The 17,812-nt window shown below is 46.2% G+C and overlaps 2 protein-coding genes across 2 annotated transcripts; both read right to left on the reverse strand.

Annotated features, from left to right (window-relative positions):
- Window positions 1–5,593: 5,593 nt before the first annotated feature.
- LOC109778008 (uncharacterized) lies at window positions 5,594–8,776 on the reverse strand. Its single transcript, XM_020336569.3, has one exon. The coding sequence runs from the start codon at window positions 8,774–8,776 to the stop codon at window positions 7,961–7,963; it is 816 nt and encodes a 271-aa protein (XP_020192158.1). The 3' UTR covers window positions 5,594–7,960.
- LOC141042779 (uncharacterized) lies at window positions 8,776–9,178 on the reverse strand. The gene is made up of 2 exons (XM_073511673.1): window positions 8,820–9,178; window positions 8,776–8,788 (listed from the first exon to the last, which is right to left on the reverse strand). The coding sequence occupies exons 1-2, from the start codon at window positions 9,176–9,178 to the stop codon at window positions 8,776–8,778; spliced, it is 372 nt and encodes a 123-aa protein (XP_073367774.1).
- Between the last annotated feature and the right edge of the window lie 8,634 nt (window positions 9,179–17,812).

Here is a 17,812-nt window from a genome sequence, read left to right on the forward strand (position 1 = left end):
GCCAGGGGCTAGGGTGCGGCTGCCCTCCCTCCCCCCTTTATATAGGCCCCCTTGGGGGGGCGCCGGCCCTGCGATCCCATCTACATGGGGGGCGGCGGCCAAAGGGGGGAAACTTGCCCCCCAAGTCAGGTGGGGCGCCCCCACCCCCAGGGTTTCCAACCCTAGGCGCAGGGGCAGGCCCATGGGGGGCGCACCAGCCCACCAGGGGCTGGTTCCCCTCCCACTTCAGCCCATGGGGCCCTCCGGGATAGGTGGCCCCACCCGGTGGACCCCCGGGACCCTTCCGGTGGTCCCGGTACAATACCGGTGACCCCCGAAACTTTCCCGGTGGCCGAAACTGGACTTCCTATATACAATTCTTCACCTCCGGACCATTCCGGAACTCCTTGTGACGTCCGGGATCTCATCCGGGACTCCGAAAAACTTTCGTATTTCCGCATACTAATATCTCTACAACCCTAGCGTCACCGAACCTTAAGTGTGTAGACCCTACGGGTTCGGGAGACATGCAGACATGACCGAGACGACTCTCCGGTCAATAACCAACAGCGGGATCTGGATACCCATGTTGGCTCCCACATGTTCCACGATGATCTCATCGGATGAACCACGATGTCGAGGATTCAATCAATCCCGTATACAATTCCCTTTGTCAATCGGTACGTTACTTGCCCGAGATTCGATCGTCGGTATCCCAATACCTCGTTCAATCTCGTTACCGGCAAGTCACTTTACTCATACCGTAATGCATGATCCCGTGACCAACCACTTGGTCACTTTGAGCTCATTATGATGATGCATTACCGAGTGGGCCCAGAGATACCTCTCCGTCATACGGAGTGACAAATCCCAGTCTCGATCTGTGTCAACCTAACAGACACTTTCAGAGATACCTGTAGTGTACCTTTATAGTCACCCAGTTACGTTGTGACATTTGGTACACCCAAAGCACTCTTACGGCATCCGGGAGTTACACGATCTCATGGTCTAAGGAAAAGATACTTGACATTGGAAAAGCTCTAGCAAACGAACTACACGATCTTTGTGCTATGCTTAGGATTGGGTCTTGTCCATCACATCATTCTCCTAATGATGTGATCCCGTTATCAATGACATCCAATCTCCATAGTCAGGAAACCATGACTATCTTTTGATCAACGAGCTAGTCAACTAGAGGCTTACTAGGGACACGTTGTGGTCTATGTATTCACACATGTATTACGATTTCTGGATAACACAATTATAGCATGAACAATAGACAATTATCATGAACAAGGAAATATAATAATAACCATTTTATTATTGCCTCTAGGGCATATTTCCAACAGAGTTTACTTTATAGGTTCTCATAAAGGTTTTTAATGAGGTAATATCAACACAAGACCATATGTCATATTTTCTGTTTTCTCCACCGGGGTTTTTACGAAAGTATATGTGACATATTTATTGTCCTCTAAACTCTATGAGTTTTCGAGACAATAACAATTATATGTTGCATATTTTCTCCTTATTTTTCCCCGCCGGGTTTGAAGGAGTTTTAGCAACATATCCTACACTACTCCTCATATTTTTCCCACAGGGTTTTTGGAGGAGACTTAATCAAGATGATGGATTCTTATGACAAGCGGTGATTAGGAGGAGTCTCTTCTTGAGATATCCTTGTTTTTGACATCACATTATGCTATCTCTTTGTGAGTTTATGTTCCAGGTTCTATCAAGTTTTCATGAAGAACTTTTTGGAGAAGAATCTTTTAAGATGATAGCCCTACCTGGAAGATCGTGAGACGATTCTACATGGTCAAGCGTAGATTAGGGGGAGTGTTAGAATTAATTATGATATGTAATTAGGGAAATCTCCCCTTGCCCGAACGGTCATGCGGTTGCTACCGCAACCGACGCCTCTCTCCTGGGACCGACGCATCCCTCTGGATCGTTGCGTCTCTCCAGCACATATATAAGTTGTACTCTCAATCGATCAATGACAGAGATTTCATTTTTTTATCTCGAACAAAAATTTTAATTAGCAATGAACCCACTCTTTTGGATTTTAAGGAATTTAATTATGACAATTGTTCTTTAATAGATTGTATTTCCTTGTTGCAATCCATGTTGAATTCTCCTCATACTTATAATCAAAACAAAGCTTTTACTAAACACATCGTTGATGCTATGATGCAATCTTTTTAAGAAAAGCTTGAATTGGAAGTTTCTATCCCTAGAAAACTTTATGATGAGTGGGAACCTACTATTAATATTAAGATTAAAGATTATGAATGTCATGCTTTGTGTGATTTTGGTGCTAGTGTTTCCACGATTCCAAAAACTTTATGTGATGTGTTAGGTTTCAGTGAATTTGATGATTGTTCTTTAAATTTGGATCTTGCGGATTCCACCATTAAGAAACCTATGGGAAGGATTAATGATGTTCTTATTGTTGCAAATAGGAATTATGTGCCCATAGATTTCATTGTTCTTGATATAGATTGCAAACCTACATGTCTTATTATTCTTGGTAGACCTTTCCTTACAATGATTGGTGCAATTATTGATATGAAAGAAGGAAACATTAGATTTCAATTTCCTTTAAGGAAAGGCATGGAACACTTCCCTAGAAAGAAAATTAAATTGCCTTATGAATCTATTATAAGGTAGCATTCATCGCCGCGTGTAATGCACGTTTGGATATGGTTCATGTTCTTTCGGCTGAGGCTCTCGCTCTCAAGCATTGTTTGTTCTTAGCTGAATCCATGGGTTGTAATAGAGTTGTTATGAGTTCTGATAATAGTGAATTAATAGAAATTATGATGAATGAGAGGCCTCCTACAGGTATTGCTGCAGCGATTCATCATGATTGTTTTTCTACGGAGCCAGAATTCGTTAGGGTCAAGTATGAGCATGCGAATAGGGAAACAAATTTTGTAGCTCATGAACTAGCCCAGTTAGCTAAGTTCCAGGACAGTAGGGTCTGGTTGGATGATCCTCTCCCCTCTATTGTACCTCTCATGGTGAACGATGTAACATTATTATCTATTGAATAAAGAGGTCTTTTTGAGGTCAAAAATATATATTCTTAAAGGTAGCATTCTGCTGAACAGAGTTCTTTCCCTAGAACTTGTGGGAATTCTTTTGCATCACATTGGCACTAGAAGAACCTTCTGCCCCTTTAACGTGTGAGTCCTTTGCTCTGGAGTTCTGCTCAACACTTAGATGACCGATGACATCCTCAACAGAGAATTCATGTCTCAAGTGCTTGAGAGAAGTAGCAAAGTTCCTCCATCTAGGAGGGAGTTTTGCAATGATGCAACCCGCGACAAATTTGTCCGGCAACTCACACTTCAGGAGCTCCAGCTCCTTAGCAATGCTTTGTATCTCATGGGCCTGGTCCAATATAGAACAGTTATCAACCATTTTGTAAGCATGGAACTGCTCCATATCATACAATTCGCTCCCAGCATCGGTTGCGCCGAACGTAGCTTCGAGCGCATCCCACAAGTTTTTGGCAACACACATATGGTGATACACGTCTACCAGCTTGTCTTCGATCACAGTAAGAACGGCTCCCACAAAGATGGTGGTTGCCTCCCTAAATGCATTCTCCTGTTCAGGAGCAATCGTTACCGTGGGAGACACACCACCAATCCAGAACACGTTCATTGCTATGAGCCACAAGGTGGTCCTGGGTGGTCCTGGTCTACCAACACTTAAAATGCATCCCAGTAAACTTTTCCGATTTCAGAGTAGCGGTGAAGCCATGAGTCAAAAAGTGCCTAGAATAAGGTTTTTGGATTGTTGGAAATATTTCCCGCCTAATCTAATCCACGAGTAAGCAGTAAACATGGTAAATACGATATGCATCTCATACCCTCTAGTTGGCCAGGCCAACGCGGCGGCGGCAGCCTCGACATTGACCGAGCGAGGTCTTCTTGGCGGCTTCGTCGTCAGCCATGGAGTCGATGCAGGGGAAGTAGTGGAAGCAGAGGCGGACGGAGACGGATCAAGAGCAATCGTGTCGAGACGCTCCCCAAAAACCTTCTGTCGTTCTCCCGAGCGATCGTCGGAAGCAACACAGAGAGAGGAACAGTAGATGGCGACTAGGCTTTGGCTCGACTCATTACCAGATAAACACACATGGCAATTGTGATTAACCATACATGGCAACTATGGTTGGACCACACGTGGCAACTAGGTAAACACACATGGCAACTATTGTTTGACCATATGTGGCAAGTAATTAATCACACACGACAACTATGGTTTGATTACACGCGGCAACTACCATAAATTAGACATGGCAACTATAGTTAACCAAAACAGAGAGAGTTGTCATGCTTTTACAACTACATTTGTCATCCCGGATAACTACATCTGCCATCCCGAATGGCAACTAAAGTCATCCCACGGGTACCTAACATAGTTGCGCCAGGACGTGTGGGCATATTTGCTTCGTGCCACACGCACGAGGTGGGGATGAGTAGTACTTGTTGGGCGTATGGCACAAAGTAGGTGCGCCCACACGTGTGTGCAATTCTAATGATCACCCACACACAGCCCGTGTGGGCTGCCTCCTGCTCACGCCACACACGGTGTGTGGGCGAATGTCTAGTATGCCACACGTGTGGGCGTTATCAGGACCCTATGTAAAAAGGAGAAAAAATGATTCCTATGGGATGCATGTGTTTATTGGGTTTCCAATTTTGAATTGGCCAACAATGTTTCAAGGAGCACTCCCATTCAAGTAAGGTGTTTAATTTTTAATACACTCCACTCTAATTTTAGAGTCCTCCAATTTAATTGAGGTGTTAGAGCATCTCTAGCCGCCCCGAGTCCCCCCCCCCCCCCCAGCCCTTTTTTTCACCGGCAATGTAAAAAAGGGCAAAAAAAAAGGCCCGGTCGTGCCCCCAAGACCTCAAAATGGCGCCGGCGAACCCAGGCCAAACCCAGCGCACTGGGGGGCTGTTGGGGGTGCCGATGGAAGCAACAACCAATCCTACCCGCGTTTCATCCGGTGGAAGCGTTTTGCCCCCCCCCCCCCCCCCCACACACACACACACACACACACACGACATGCTAGTTTTGGTCCGGCGATTATACTGGGGGGGGCCTCCAACGGCTGGAGATGCCCTTACATTTGGATTTGGCCCGCAATTTTTACCGGGTCAACAATTTCTCAAGGGACTCTCTCATTCAGTTAAGGTATTTAACTTTGGATCTGATTCACGATTTTGTGTGGGATAACACGTTCTCAAACCAGCCTAAAAAACACATCAATCCCGCACATCCTCTCACCGCCTAGAAATAAGAAGCTTCAAATGTGGCACTGTAGCACTAATATAATACATGCCACCACCGGCACAGTAAACTTCCCCATACAAGTTTGAAGAAAACACAAAAAAAGCCCATCAAAACACCAAATTATAAAAATAAAACACACCATCTTCTCCACATGCCAAACCAAATAACAAAAAAATTCCCAACAGCACCGACGGGACAACGAAGCACACTCAACCCTTCTAATGTTGTATCAGTCTAGAGCTCATTGCTCTTCCTCACAATGTACTAACTTGTGTACAATGTATTTGTGGACCAGGTTTCATATTCCAAACATTGATTCTTCTTTCTATAGCAAAACAGATAATTTGTAGACCAAATTGCACACTCTAATTTAAATATTTTGGAACACATGCAGATTTTATTTTGCACGAAATCAGACACATTTTTACTTTTTTAACACATCCATCACAATGCAAGTACAAAAATACCCTTCAAAAATTGCTTTGAGATCAAGATTTTTTTTTAAGAGGGCGTAGTAACAAAAGATATGCAACAACAGGAAACAAGCAAGAACGACTCTTTATTATTAGCAAAAAAAGGTCAGAAAACAAAGTGAATGACAAGACCCGTGTGATGACCAAGACAGATTTATGTGCGCAAAGGGGATAAGTTGATCAAGGCATCAAGGAATTAGGCATCTTCGTGAAGGTAGGAACAACCCTGCTTGGGTGTTTGCCGCCTGTGCATCTTCTGGTCAGTCACCCATCTGGCAAACTCTGACGGAATTTCATGCTTCCCATACACAAGGAGCCATCCAAACCTGAACCAATAACAGCGCTCTGGTATGGAGTCAGGTTTTTCAGCACTTGCGAGGAGTACTAATCTGAAAATCTGCTAAAAGCATCCCTGACCACACCATCTACTTTGTTCTTTTTAGCCTACAAAATAAATTGACGCTTTAAAAAGAAAACATCGCAGAGAAAGATAACACGCCCCATAGCTACCAGGAAAAAAATGTAATGCATTTTTGCATCTAGCTAGTACGAAATGTAGAGGGTGGGGCAGGGTGGAGAGGATATATAGAACAAAAACTCTGTTCACTAGTGAGGAGTCCTCAGAAGTGGCTGAAATTTCTTTTCAAGTATTTCACAGACTGCATTCCTGCCTCAAAAAAAGCACAGAAGAACAAATGAAGGCGCATGAATCACAGAAATAAAACAAAAAAGTTCACTATGATGTCATAATGGAGGGGGAGAACTGTTTGATGAAGAAACCAAACAGTGCATCATCTAAGGCTTTGTTCCTCCTTGGAAAGCTCAATGCCTGCACAAATGAGAACTAGAAGAGAATGAACCGACGCCAATTAGACCAAAAACGAAGCTACATTCATAAGATATAAGATCAACTGGTTTAGGTACTATTTGAAAATTCAGAGAACTGATATGATATACAACATAGAAGACTTATTTTGATGCGTCACGACCAAAGGTGCGGTCAGTGGTATGAAACAAGACAACTTTGACTTGAACATTATGACAGCTAATAACATATACTTTGTTTTACTTCAGTAAGCTCTACATTGTTTCTGAATCTGCAAAAAGAGTGACTATTGATGGCATGACTTTGTTGTGTCAATAACAGTAATAGCTAAGTAGAGTAACAGATTAAAACATCATTGAAGGTACAGGTATTGCTAATTCAAACCAGAACAGAATGAACTGCTATTGATAGACAAAAAAAAGATAATTATATCCAGGCTCTACTCATATTATATACCTCGAAGTATGACTAATTGTATTGGGGCTCTACTAATTATATACTCCCTCCATCCGAAAAATCTTGTCGCTAGATACATCCATTTGAGGGACAAGCTTGGGACCAGCTTTTTCGGACGGAGGGAGTATGTAAGTATCACTTAGAGCACTGAACTTTTTCATTTTCAGATACGCAGAAGGAAACCCATTGTTCTACCCAGATTAACCAACTGGGTGAAATCATGCAAATCGCTTGATGTGCTGCTTTGTTTGTCAGTTCATAATGAAGGATAGACCACATTAAGATTTAAGAATCATCACCCCAAAAACATATGAATAGGAGACTACGAGGCCCCTTGCTTAAAAAGTTCTTCACCTTATAACGCTGCGTGGGCCAGGTAAACAAGAAGCGCTCCATTTCTGAATTATTCAGTGTGTGTGCAGTAGCAACAAAAGCACAATAATCTAAAAAACTAAATCAATTGGAGGCCTAATAAATAAACTCTTGTACTAAACCACGGCTATAGGAAGAGTGCACAACGAAGGATCCACAGCTATGTGTGCTGTGTGCATCCCAGTTACATCGCCGGAGGACCGCTAAGATGCCGGTTAACTGAACCAAGCCTCGGTTCCAACAGAAAGCAGAGTTGCTGCTGAAAAAGTCTACCAAGAACAATCGAGTATGGCAAAAAAATCCCTACAAACTAAAGGAGGCAGACCCACACTGTAGAAGTGCATGCTCTAGCCCTACGTCAACACTCCCCCTCACGTGTGGCTCCTTCAGGCCTAAACAAGACCTCTTAGCTCCGATACCATGTAAAAGTGCATGCTCTAGCCAATGCAACCAACAAACCGATCTGATGAAAGAGACTAGGCAGCACATTATACGTCAACACTCCTCTTAGCCTAACGTGGAAGCATATCAAAGCACTCAATCAGGCGCCAAAAATTGCCGATAGCTCACTGTACTGCGGGAAAGACCAACAATAGCCGGTGCCGTTGCTGATCGGCTGTGTGGTGGTCCTGGACGTGGCGTGGTCGGGCGAGAAGCAGCCGTAGCTATCCAGCGTCGATGCCTCACTGACTTGTGACGACTCTGGTGTGGCCCAATCTTGGCCAGGGAGGAGGAAGGTGGTGTCATAGGAGGAGGTCAGGGCGGACGGCTGGAAGGCCCAAGCGCCGGTGTTATCTCTCAAGGGTGTCGTGGCATTGTAGCAGCTCAGCTCGGAGGTGGCTGGTGAGACGAAGCCATAATTGCTCAGTAGTGCCGTCGACGTGTCGCTCAGGTCCGAATTCGCTGGCATGGGCCAATCTTGGGCGGGGCGGAGGAAGGTGGTGCGGTCGAAGCTCAGGGCGTGGTCGGCGGCCATGGAGAAGCTGGGAATCAGCGGTGTGGCTGTGTGTGCTATGCGTACCGGCGGTTCTTGCGACTCCTCTGGTTCTTGCTCTGCCTGCGGCCGCTGGGCTGAAAGCAAGAACGCTTCTTGAATCTCCGATGTAGCAACCAGTGCGGGCGGATTTGGTGCGGCAGGAGGCGGACGGAACTGCAGGCATCGCCTCACGCGGGCCGAGGAACCCTCGACGGAGCGCTCGTCCGCGGCCGCCGCCTTCCTCTTGGATTCCGACATCGATGACGACCCAGCCGAAATCGTCTTCGAGGCGGACCGGCCGGCACGACGCTTCTGGTAGATTTTGCAGAGGATGGGCATGGCCTCGCCGCGGCGGGGTTCTTGTTGGCTGAACTCTAGCATCAGCCAGCCGTTCTTGGGCTCGTAGGTGAAGGATTGGCGGTACCCGACGACGGCGCCGCCCCCATCGAGCACGACGCACCGCGCCTTCTCCGAATGCCAGGTGCCGACCCCACCCGCGACGGCGCGGCACCTGCGGGTGTCCCGGCTGCTCTGGGCCCGCACGGAGGTGAAGAAGTACCACTCCCTGCCCTCGCCGTCGCTCCTCGCCGAGGCGGAGAGGAGGCCGGTGACGAGCGCGGCGGGCTCGGCCCCGTACACGTCCGCGTTGTGGATGTACCGGGCGTCGGCGGCGGGGAGCGAGGACCCGGAGATCTTGCGCTGGAGGTGGATTGTTATGAGATCGGCGTCGCCGGGGGCGAACACGAGGCCACGGGGCCAGTCGGGCGCACGCGGGGACGCCATGAGAGGAGGAGGGACGGAGCTAGCCAGCTAGGGTTTGACGGCGCGTGCGCGGGAGAGGGATGGAAAGAAGAGGGGATCTGCGCGGTCGAAGGCTTTCCTTTTGAAATTTGGTTCGGGGACGGGAAAACGCGTGCGAAAGTGAAAACGGGGAGAGCGGTGACGTAGGTGAGCTCGGTTCGTTTTGTTAGTTTTTTTTCCTTTCTTTTTGGAAATCTTATTATCCGGCTGACATTCTCAGGGAAGTCCCAGCGAACGCCCCAGCCACCGTTCGATTCTTTTGCATGAATCTTGAGGCCGTTTACTCGACACTTCAGCCGAAAGGAATCGTTTGCTTTTTTTTTGAGACAAGGAATCGTTTGCTCTGTGTGCTTTCTACCGCGAACACCCTCACACCACAAGAGGCTTAGGCCCAGTTATACCTGGCCATCTGTCGGGCCGGGCCTACCAAAGCCTGACGCAAAAAACTTAGGCCCAAGCCCGGCCCATCACGCTAAAAGCCCGTCGGGCCTCGGACCTCAGGCCGGGCCTCTTCGTTAACGTGTGAATACGACGGGCCTGGGCCCGGCCCGGCTGTCGGGCTTGAAATCTAGGCCCGAGCCCGGCTCGTGGACAAGGTCTTGGCTCAGTTCTTTTGCCAAAATCTCGGGATTCTTCCAGAGTCCGATCCCTACCCAGCTTTTCCCAGAATCTTTGAGCCCTATTTATTTTACAATCCTGTCTAATTAAACTCTAACTAGATAGGATTGTAAAACAAATTGGGCTCAAAGATTCTAGGAGAAGCTGGATAGAGGTCGGATTCTGGAAGAATCCCCAAATCCTGGCAAAAGAACTGGGCCTTATCCTCTCACCCCCACGCGCCGCAAACTCCAGTCCCCATTTCACCCATCCCTTCTCCTCCTCCTCGACAGCGACGCGGCAGGGCAATGGTGGCACGGGCACCTCCTCCACGACGACGACGCGACATGGCAACGTTGGTGCGGCGAGAGACTACAGTGGCGCGACACCTTGACATATCAGAGTGGCTCCCGCGCGCGGGGGGGGGGGGGGGGGGGGGGGGGGGGGGTCCAGCCAGGGCTACGAGGGGGGCGTTAGGCTCCTCCCCTTCTCCGCCGTCGTCGACGCCGCCTACCCAAACAACAACCTCGCTGCCACATCCCATTTTTTCAAATCTGGTATGATCAATTTTCCACAGGGAATTAAAATTTTCCAAAAAATTCTTGACATTGACTGCAATTTACCATTGTTGCTTGCTAGTCAACTAACATTGCCTAGAAAAAAAATGCTTGATGATTGACTTGTTTGCCTTGTTTGATCACCTAGAGGGTGAAGGACCCTATGGCCACATTTGAAACCCTTGTTTGAGATTTAGGGAAGCAGAATGAACCCTAAAAGGTTTAGTGAATAATTTTGAATTCCAAAATTGGGTGACAATTAAAATATTTATTTGGGATAAGGTTATCCATAGAAGTCCCATATAGTATTTAAGCCCTTGATAATTTTTGCAAAATGGTTGATGTTGGAATCAATTGAAAAATCAAAAGGGGGAATATTTATAAGGGCTTTGCATTGTTTGGCTTGAAAAATAATTGCCATAAGTCCAGATGAATGTTGGACCTTCTGTTAATATTCTAATTCGATTCAAAACATATTTGTTTTAAAACCAACCTGAAGTTCAAAAGGAAATTAAAACAGAAAGGAAAATACAGTGACAAAGTTATTTTCCTAAAAGGAGCGAATAAAGTGTTCACATGCTCAGAAATATTCCATTTGGAATTTAGAGAAAGTTTGTTTTTGAAAGAAAACCAAATTCAAAATCAAATGGAAACAACGGAAGAAGAGAAAAAACGAGAAAAGTTTAAAAAGGGGGGGCCACCCCGGCCCAGCTAGCCAGCCCATGAGCGTGCATTTCTCTCTCTCTCTCGCTCTCTCGCGGACGTGTGGGACCCACCCACATCATCCCCAATCTCCCGACGCGCCCACGACCTTGCTCGCAACCGACGCACTCCCTCACCCACGTCGCACGTCCACGCGCTCTCCGTGCACTCCCGAGCCCGTGGTAGTGTCCTATAAATTCCCCTTGACCCCCTCTTCATTTCCCCTCTCTCTCCCCTCGACATCGCCGGCAGGCTGCTCCATCGTGCACCCCATAGCTCCGCCTCTGTCCTAACTGCCTCCGGACGAATTCCAGAAGGCATGGCCCACCTCGAGCCGCGTCGTTGCCACCAGGAGATCCACCGCACATCGGTGAGTCTCTCAGGCATTGTCCGTGCGCCCATGGCCCTCTGGAGCAGTGAGTTCATTGGAGGCCAAAGCTCCCCGCCGCCCGCCCATTGCTCCCGGTGAGGTAAGCTTGCGCCCATCCAGCGCACCATGTACATCGTCTTTCTCTTGCTTGTCCACATCTCCTGACCCACTTGGTTCATCCAGGGGAGCTCGCTTTGGAGAAATCCGCCATCACCTAAGAGCTCCGATGCACGTGTGATCCTCGGTGACCGTGTTGACGTCGCTTGTCGTCGTCCATGAGGCCGACCAACACCACCAATGTCCTCCCCGTGATCTGCCGCGTCCATCCGTGCCCATCGCCACCCTGGAGACTGCCGGAGCGCCGTTTCCGACGAGATCCAAGAGCTACGTCGCAGCGTTCGAGTTTTCTGACAGAACTTCGATGACGTAACCACCTCGAGGTGAGCCGATCTATTTCTGGCTGTTGGATTTAGATCAAACGTTCCACACGCACTCACTTGCGCGAATCGGTACGGGGCAATCACATTGCGCCACGTGGCCCTGCCTTATCCACATGACTTCGGTTTAGTTTAATTAATTGGTAGTTTTGCAGGAAAAACACATGTAACTTAGAAACATCATAACTTTTACTTTGTAATTAACAAAAATAGTGATATTTTTGCTAAATGATCCTTATGAATTGAACTTTCACCTAGACTAATAAAATTTAGAATTTGAATAGTTTAGAATTTGAATTCTAACATAATGAATTTAAATTTAAATATGACATAACTTGCTCATTTATAAATCCAAATTAATTGATTCTTTTTGGAAAATGGACCTAGTGAAATGTAGTTTGAACTTAGCTTATTGTAGTTTAATTTTAAATAATTTAAACTTTGATTTTAAATATAGTTTAGCAGTAGCCATAATTCAAATAGTATTAAGACCTAATTTAGTTTAACCTTGTAAAAATGTTTAATGGAATAATTAGTTTGCAACATAGTTTAGAATCCTATAATTTGACTAGTAAATATTCTTGCATTTATAGTGACTTTAGGATTCCATTATTATTTTGTTTTAGTTCAACTTTAATTTGGCTATAATTTAAAACCTACTATTTATTTGGAGTTAACAATTGACTCTAGTGAATTAAACTTAATTTGTGTTCAGTTTGAACTAAATTAAGACTTGGTATGATTTGAACTTAGTGAATGATCTTGTATTTTATTGACTTCGTCTAAACTTGAATTAAGATAAATTAAACTAGTAATTGTTTTGGGTTTGTCTTTGACTTCAGTAGAATAATTATAACCTGAATTTAATTAATACCTGAGGGGGAATCTGGAAGAGTATTAATTAAAAAATTATTTTAGTTTAAATTCAAAATGAGGTGAACCTTATTGAATTGTAAGGCGGACGAGGTTGTTGAAGCCAAACAACTTGTGTGCATTCAAACTCATGAAAGGTCAACAAGTCTGGATTATCATTCGAACTTAAACATGGACTTGGTTATCCATTATCCATATAACATGACTCCAGTTGGAGGATTGCTTTTGATAAGTCTGGCAACCACAAATTGTCATCACATACTCCTTATGTGATAAACCATTTTGCTATTGAAACTTGCATGTGAACCGTTATGTGACATGTATTCCAAGTGACAACCACTATATGTTGTTTTCCAAACTCTTAAGAGTTAACACTGACACATGATCTCATAACACAATGACACTGACATCATGCTCTGCACTTGTTGTATGTTGGTTTTGTATTGTATGGTTGTTTATGATTACTCTTTAGTTACATTAGATTGTACGGAGAGCGAAGAATAAATCGATCAAGATTATGAGATTGAAAAATCATCAATACCAGGCAAGTGGAACCTTTGATCATTATCACCTATTGTTTTGTTGCATGTAGTACTTCCCAAATAGGACTGAATGTTAAGAATGCTAAATTCTGCAACACCTAGTAGTTGAAAACTTAGGTCCATTTACCTTGTCTTGTCACCATCGTGTTGTCTCTTAGCTGCTATTACATGGATTGGGATCAACACCTATTTTCAAAGGTTACTTTTGGATGAATACTTAATAACAACTTAATTAATGAATCATCTGGGCGGTGCTTCAGTATTGCTTGGTGGTTGACAGTTGTGTGGGCGACCACCTAGGTATCAAAGGGTTTGTACGAGTTCAAACTTGAGTAGCTCCCATGTGTAACTGTGAGTTAATATATATGGGCCTTGTCTTGACCAAGTCAATTGTGGGAACCCCTTCGGCTAAGCAGCAAATGTAGTTAGTGGTAGGGTGGACTGGGTTGGCCATTCGATATGGGCTACTACTTCCCAAAAGTCTCGTCTTGGTATACCTGGCTACTTCCCAAATGAAGTTTAGTAGCACGATGGTGTGACTGGGAATCACGAGTAAAGTACACAAACCTCTCCAGAGTGTATAGAATTGATCATGGTTTACCATGTCCCCGGTTACAGACAACTTTGGAGCAACTCTTCTGAGAATTGTCAGCTTGATTTTATAACCTCTTCTTAGTTAAAATTTGATGGTTTGAACCAAGGGAGTATGAACTAACCCAGGTGCCAGGTACGGTGCGGATTTCGCTGGCTAAGCATGTGGAGGTGGTCTAGGGCAGCTGTGTGATGTAGTGGCCCACTATATTACGTATGTGCTAATAGAGTAGACCACGTAACATAATGCAAGGGGAAACTATTTCTGCAAAGAGCCTTGAACCCCACTCAACCAACATGCATAAATGAGTTTGGCCTACTACCTGGTGAAGTTTTCCAATGCATTCAATGTATTGATCCTTGTGGCTGCAACATATCATGTTGCAAGTTTACCATATCAAAGTGAAGGTATGAAGTAGGGTTACGATGTTATACTCAACTCTTGACTGTTGGTGGATGGACGCCACAAGACTAGAATATTATCTTTGTTGCATGATTGTATTGTAAGCTAGCCGTGAGCTAAGCAGGTTGATACGTCTCCAACGTATCTATAATTTATGAAGTATTCATGCTATTTTATTATCATTCTGGGATGTTTTACAATCATTTTATAGCAACTTTATATCTTTTTTGGTACTAACCTATTGACCCAGTGCCAGTTGTTGTTTTTGCTTGTTTTTTACATCGTAGGAAATCAATATCAAACGGAGTCCAAACACTACGAAACATTTTGTGGATTTTTTATGGACCACAAGACTCCTGATGGGCCAGAGCAGCACCCGGGGGGTGCCCCAAGGGGGGCACAGCCAACCAGGGTGCGCCTGGGGGCCCAGGCGCGCCCAGGTGGGTTGTGCTCACCTCAGCGGCTGTCGGTGTCAAAACCGGCAGATCTCGGGTAGGGGGTCCCGAAATAAACTGTGCGTCTAAGGCCGATGGTAACAGGAGACAGGGGACACAATGCTTACCCAGGTTCGGGCCCTCTCTATGGAGGTAATACCCTACTTCCTGCTTGATTGATCTTGATGAATATGAGTATTACAAGAGTTGATCTACCATGAGATCGTAATGGCTAAACCCTAGAAGTCTAACCCGTATGACTATGGTAATGAGTCTGTGCCCCTCCGGGCTAAGCCCTCCGGTTTATATAGACACCGGAGAGATCTAGGGTTACGTAAGGCTGGTTACAGAGAAAGGAATCTACACATTTGATCGACAAGCTTGCCTTCCACGCCAAGGAGAGTCCCATCCGGACACAGGTAGAGTCTTCGGCCTTCGTATCTCCACAGCCCATCAGTCCGGCCCATGGCTAACAAGCCGGACGCCCGAGGACCCCTTAGTCCAGGACTCCCTTAGTAGCCCCTGAACCTGGCTTCAATGACGAGGAGTCTGGCGCACAGTTTTATCTTCGGCATTCAAGGCGGGTTCTCCTTTTCGAATACTCCATGATGGTCTTCGGACGAACGTGTCCAGCCCTGTAACAGAGTTTTGCATATTTCCACAGAGGGCATAATAATTTATAAATCCAATCCACCAGCAACTGTTCATAGCGTGACGCCACGTCACCGCCGGGTCATTATTTTAAACCGTTTGTTGGCCCGCCGCCCCGGGTTTTGAGGCGTGGCCTCACTGGCACGTCTTATCCAAGCCGAGATCGTGTCCCCTTATTCAGGGATTCTCATCAACATGGACGTGGGTAACCCAACCGTCTCTGGGGTACAACTCCTTGGGAATAGGCAAGTTTTAAGGCCCAGGAGTAGGCGTTAGATACTCACAGCCTTTATAAAGGGGTATAGACCCGTCTCTCTCTATCACGCTTGCTCCTTCCTCCGCCCTTGCTATATCGAGTTCTAACACCCAAGTTTCGACCACCACAAGTGTAACGCCCCGGACACACCCGCCGGTGGTCGTTACTCCTGGCAGGATCTAGACTGGCCCCACAGATCAATACTAGTCTTTTCTGCGCACTTTGTCCTCACTCGTGCGCACTCGGGAGAAACTTCCCGGTCGGTCACCCATCCTGAAACTACTCCAAGCTGAGCACGCTTAACTTTGGAGTTCTGTCCGAATGGGCTTCCGGAAAAGAAGGAATTCCTTATTGATATGAGTAGTCTATCATCCCTAATAAGCCAGGCTATCACATACACCCCTACTCAGAGGAACCGACGTCCTCGTCGGGCCACAGGAACGTTCCCTCTTGGCACATATGTCTGTGCATCCAGTCCGGTACATGTGCCATGCCGTGTGCCACGACGGGTCACAAACGCCATGAACAACATGACTGCGCACCTATCCGCAAACATCCGTGTAACCACGAGGATCGGCTCTGATACCAACTTGTAACGCCCACGATGCGGCTATATCTCCCACGTGTCGAGGCACGACTTAGAGGCATAACCGCATAGTGGTTTTGTCGCAAGAAGGGTCATCTTCACACAATCCCATGTAATGAACAAGAATGGGATAAAGAGTTGGCTTACAATCGCCACTTCACACAATACATAAATATTATTCATACATCATCCAAAATACAATCATAAAGACCGGCTACGGTCAAAATCCAGATGAAAATAAGACAACCCCAAATGCTAGATCCCCGATCGTCCCAACTGGGCTCCACTACAGATCATCAGGAAAAGACACATAGTAACGACCACGTTCCTCGTCGAACTCCCACTTGAGATCGACGCCATCATCTGCACTGGCATCGTCGGCACCTGCAACTGGTTTTGGAAGTATCTGTGAGTCACGGGGACTCAGCAATCTCACACCCGCGAGATCAGGACTATTTAAGCTTATAGGACAAGAGGTGCAAAGAGGGGGAGCTGCAGCGGCAAAAGCGTATATGGTGGCTAACTTGCGCAAATGAGAGCGAGAAGAGAAGCAAAGGAACGGACGTCATCTAGCAATGACCAAGAAGAGGTCCTGAACACCTACTTACGTCATACATAACACAGACCGTGTTCACTTCCCCGACTCCGCCGAGAAGAGACCATCACGGCTACACACGCACTTGGTGTTTTTTAATTGGGTCAAGTGACAAGTTATCTAAAACCGGACATTAACAAATTCCCATCTGCCTCATAACCGCGGGCACGGCTTTCGAAAGATAATACCCTGCAGGGGTGTCCCAACTTAGCCCATCATAAGCTCTCACGGTCAACGAAGGATAAACCTTCTCCCGGAAAGACCCGATCAGTCTCGGAATCCCGGTTTACAAGACATCTCGACAATGGTAAAACAAGACCAGCAAAGCCGCCCGAATGTGCCGACAAATCCCGATAGGAGCTGCACATATCTCGTTCTCAGGGCACACCGGATAAGTCAAGCTACGAGTAAAACCAGACCTCGAGTTTCCCCGAGGTGGCCCCGCAGGCTGCTCGGTTCGGACCAACACTCGAAGGAGCACTGGCCCGGGGGGTTAAAATAAGATGACCCTCGGGCTCGCGAAAACCCGGGGGAAAAGGCTTAGGCGGCAAATAGTAAAACCAAAGTTGGGCCTTGCTGGAGGAGTTTTATTCAAGGCGAACTGTCAAGGGGGTCCCATAAATCACCCGACCGTGTAAGGAACGCAAACTCAAGGAACATAATCCCGGTATAACAGTAACTAGGGCGGTAAGAGTGGAACAAAACACCAGGCATAAGGCCGAGCCTTCCACCCTTTACCAAAATATATAGATGCATTAATTAAATAAGAGATATTGTGATATCCCAACATATCCATGTTCCGACATGGAACAAACTTCAACTTCACCTGCAACTAGCAACGGTATAAGAGGGGCTGAGCAAAAGCGGTAACATAGCCAAACAACGGTTTGCTAGGAAAGGATGGTTAGGGCTGACATGGCTGAAATAGGAGACATGATATAGCAAGTGATAGGTAGCGAGCATGGCAATAGAGCGAACAACTAGCATAGCAAAGATAGAAGTGATCTCGAGGGGTGGTCATC

This window comes from Aegilops tauschii, chromosome 3, assembly GCF_002575655.3.
Source record: "Aegilops tauschii subsp. strangulata cultivar AL8/78 chromosome 3, Aet v6.0, whole genome shotgun sequence".
NCBI lineage: Eukaryota > Viridiplantae > Streptophyta > Magnoliopsida > Poales > Poaceae > Aegilops > Aegilops tauschii.

Excerpts from the sequence above, each read along its gene's own strand:
- LOC109778008 (XM_020336569.3), bottom strand. The coding sequence starts at position 8,776 with ATGCTAGAGTTCAGCCAACAAGAACCCCGCCGCGGCGAGGCCATGCCC.
- LOC141042779 (XM_073511673.1), bottom strand. The coding sequence starts at position 9,178 with ATGGCGTCCCCGCGTGCGCCCGACTGGCCCCGTGGCCTCGTGTTCGCC.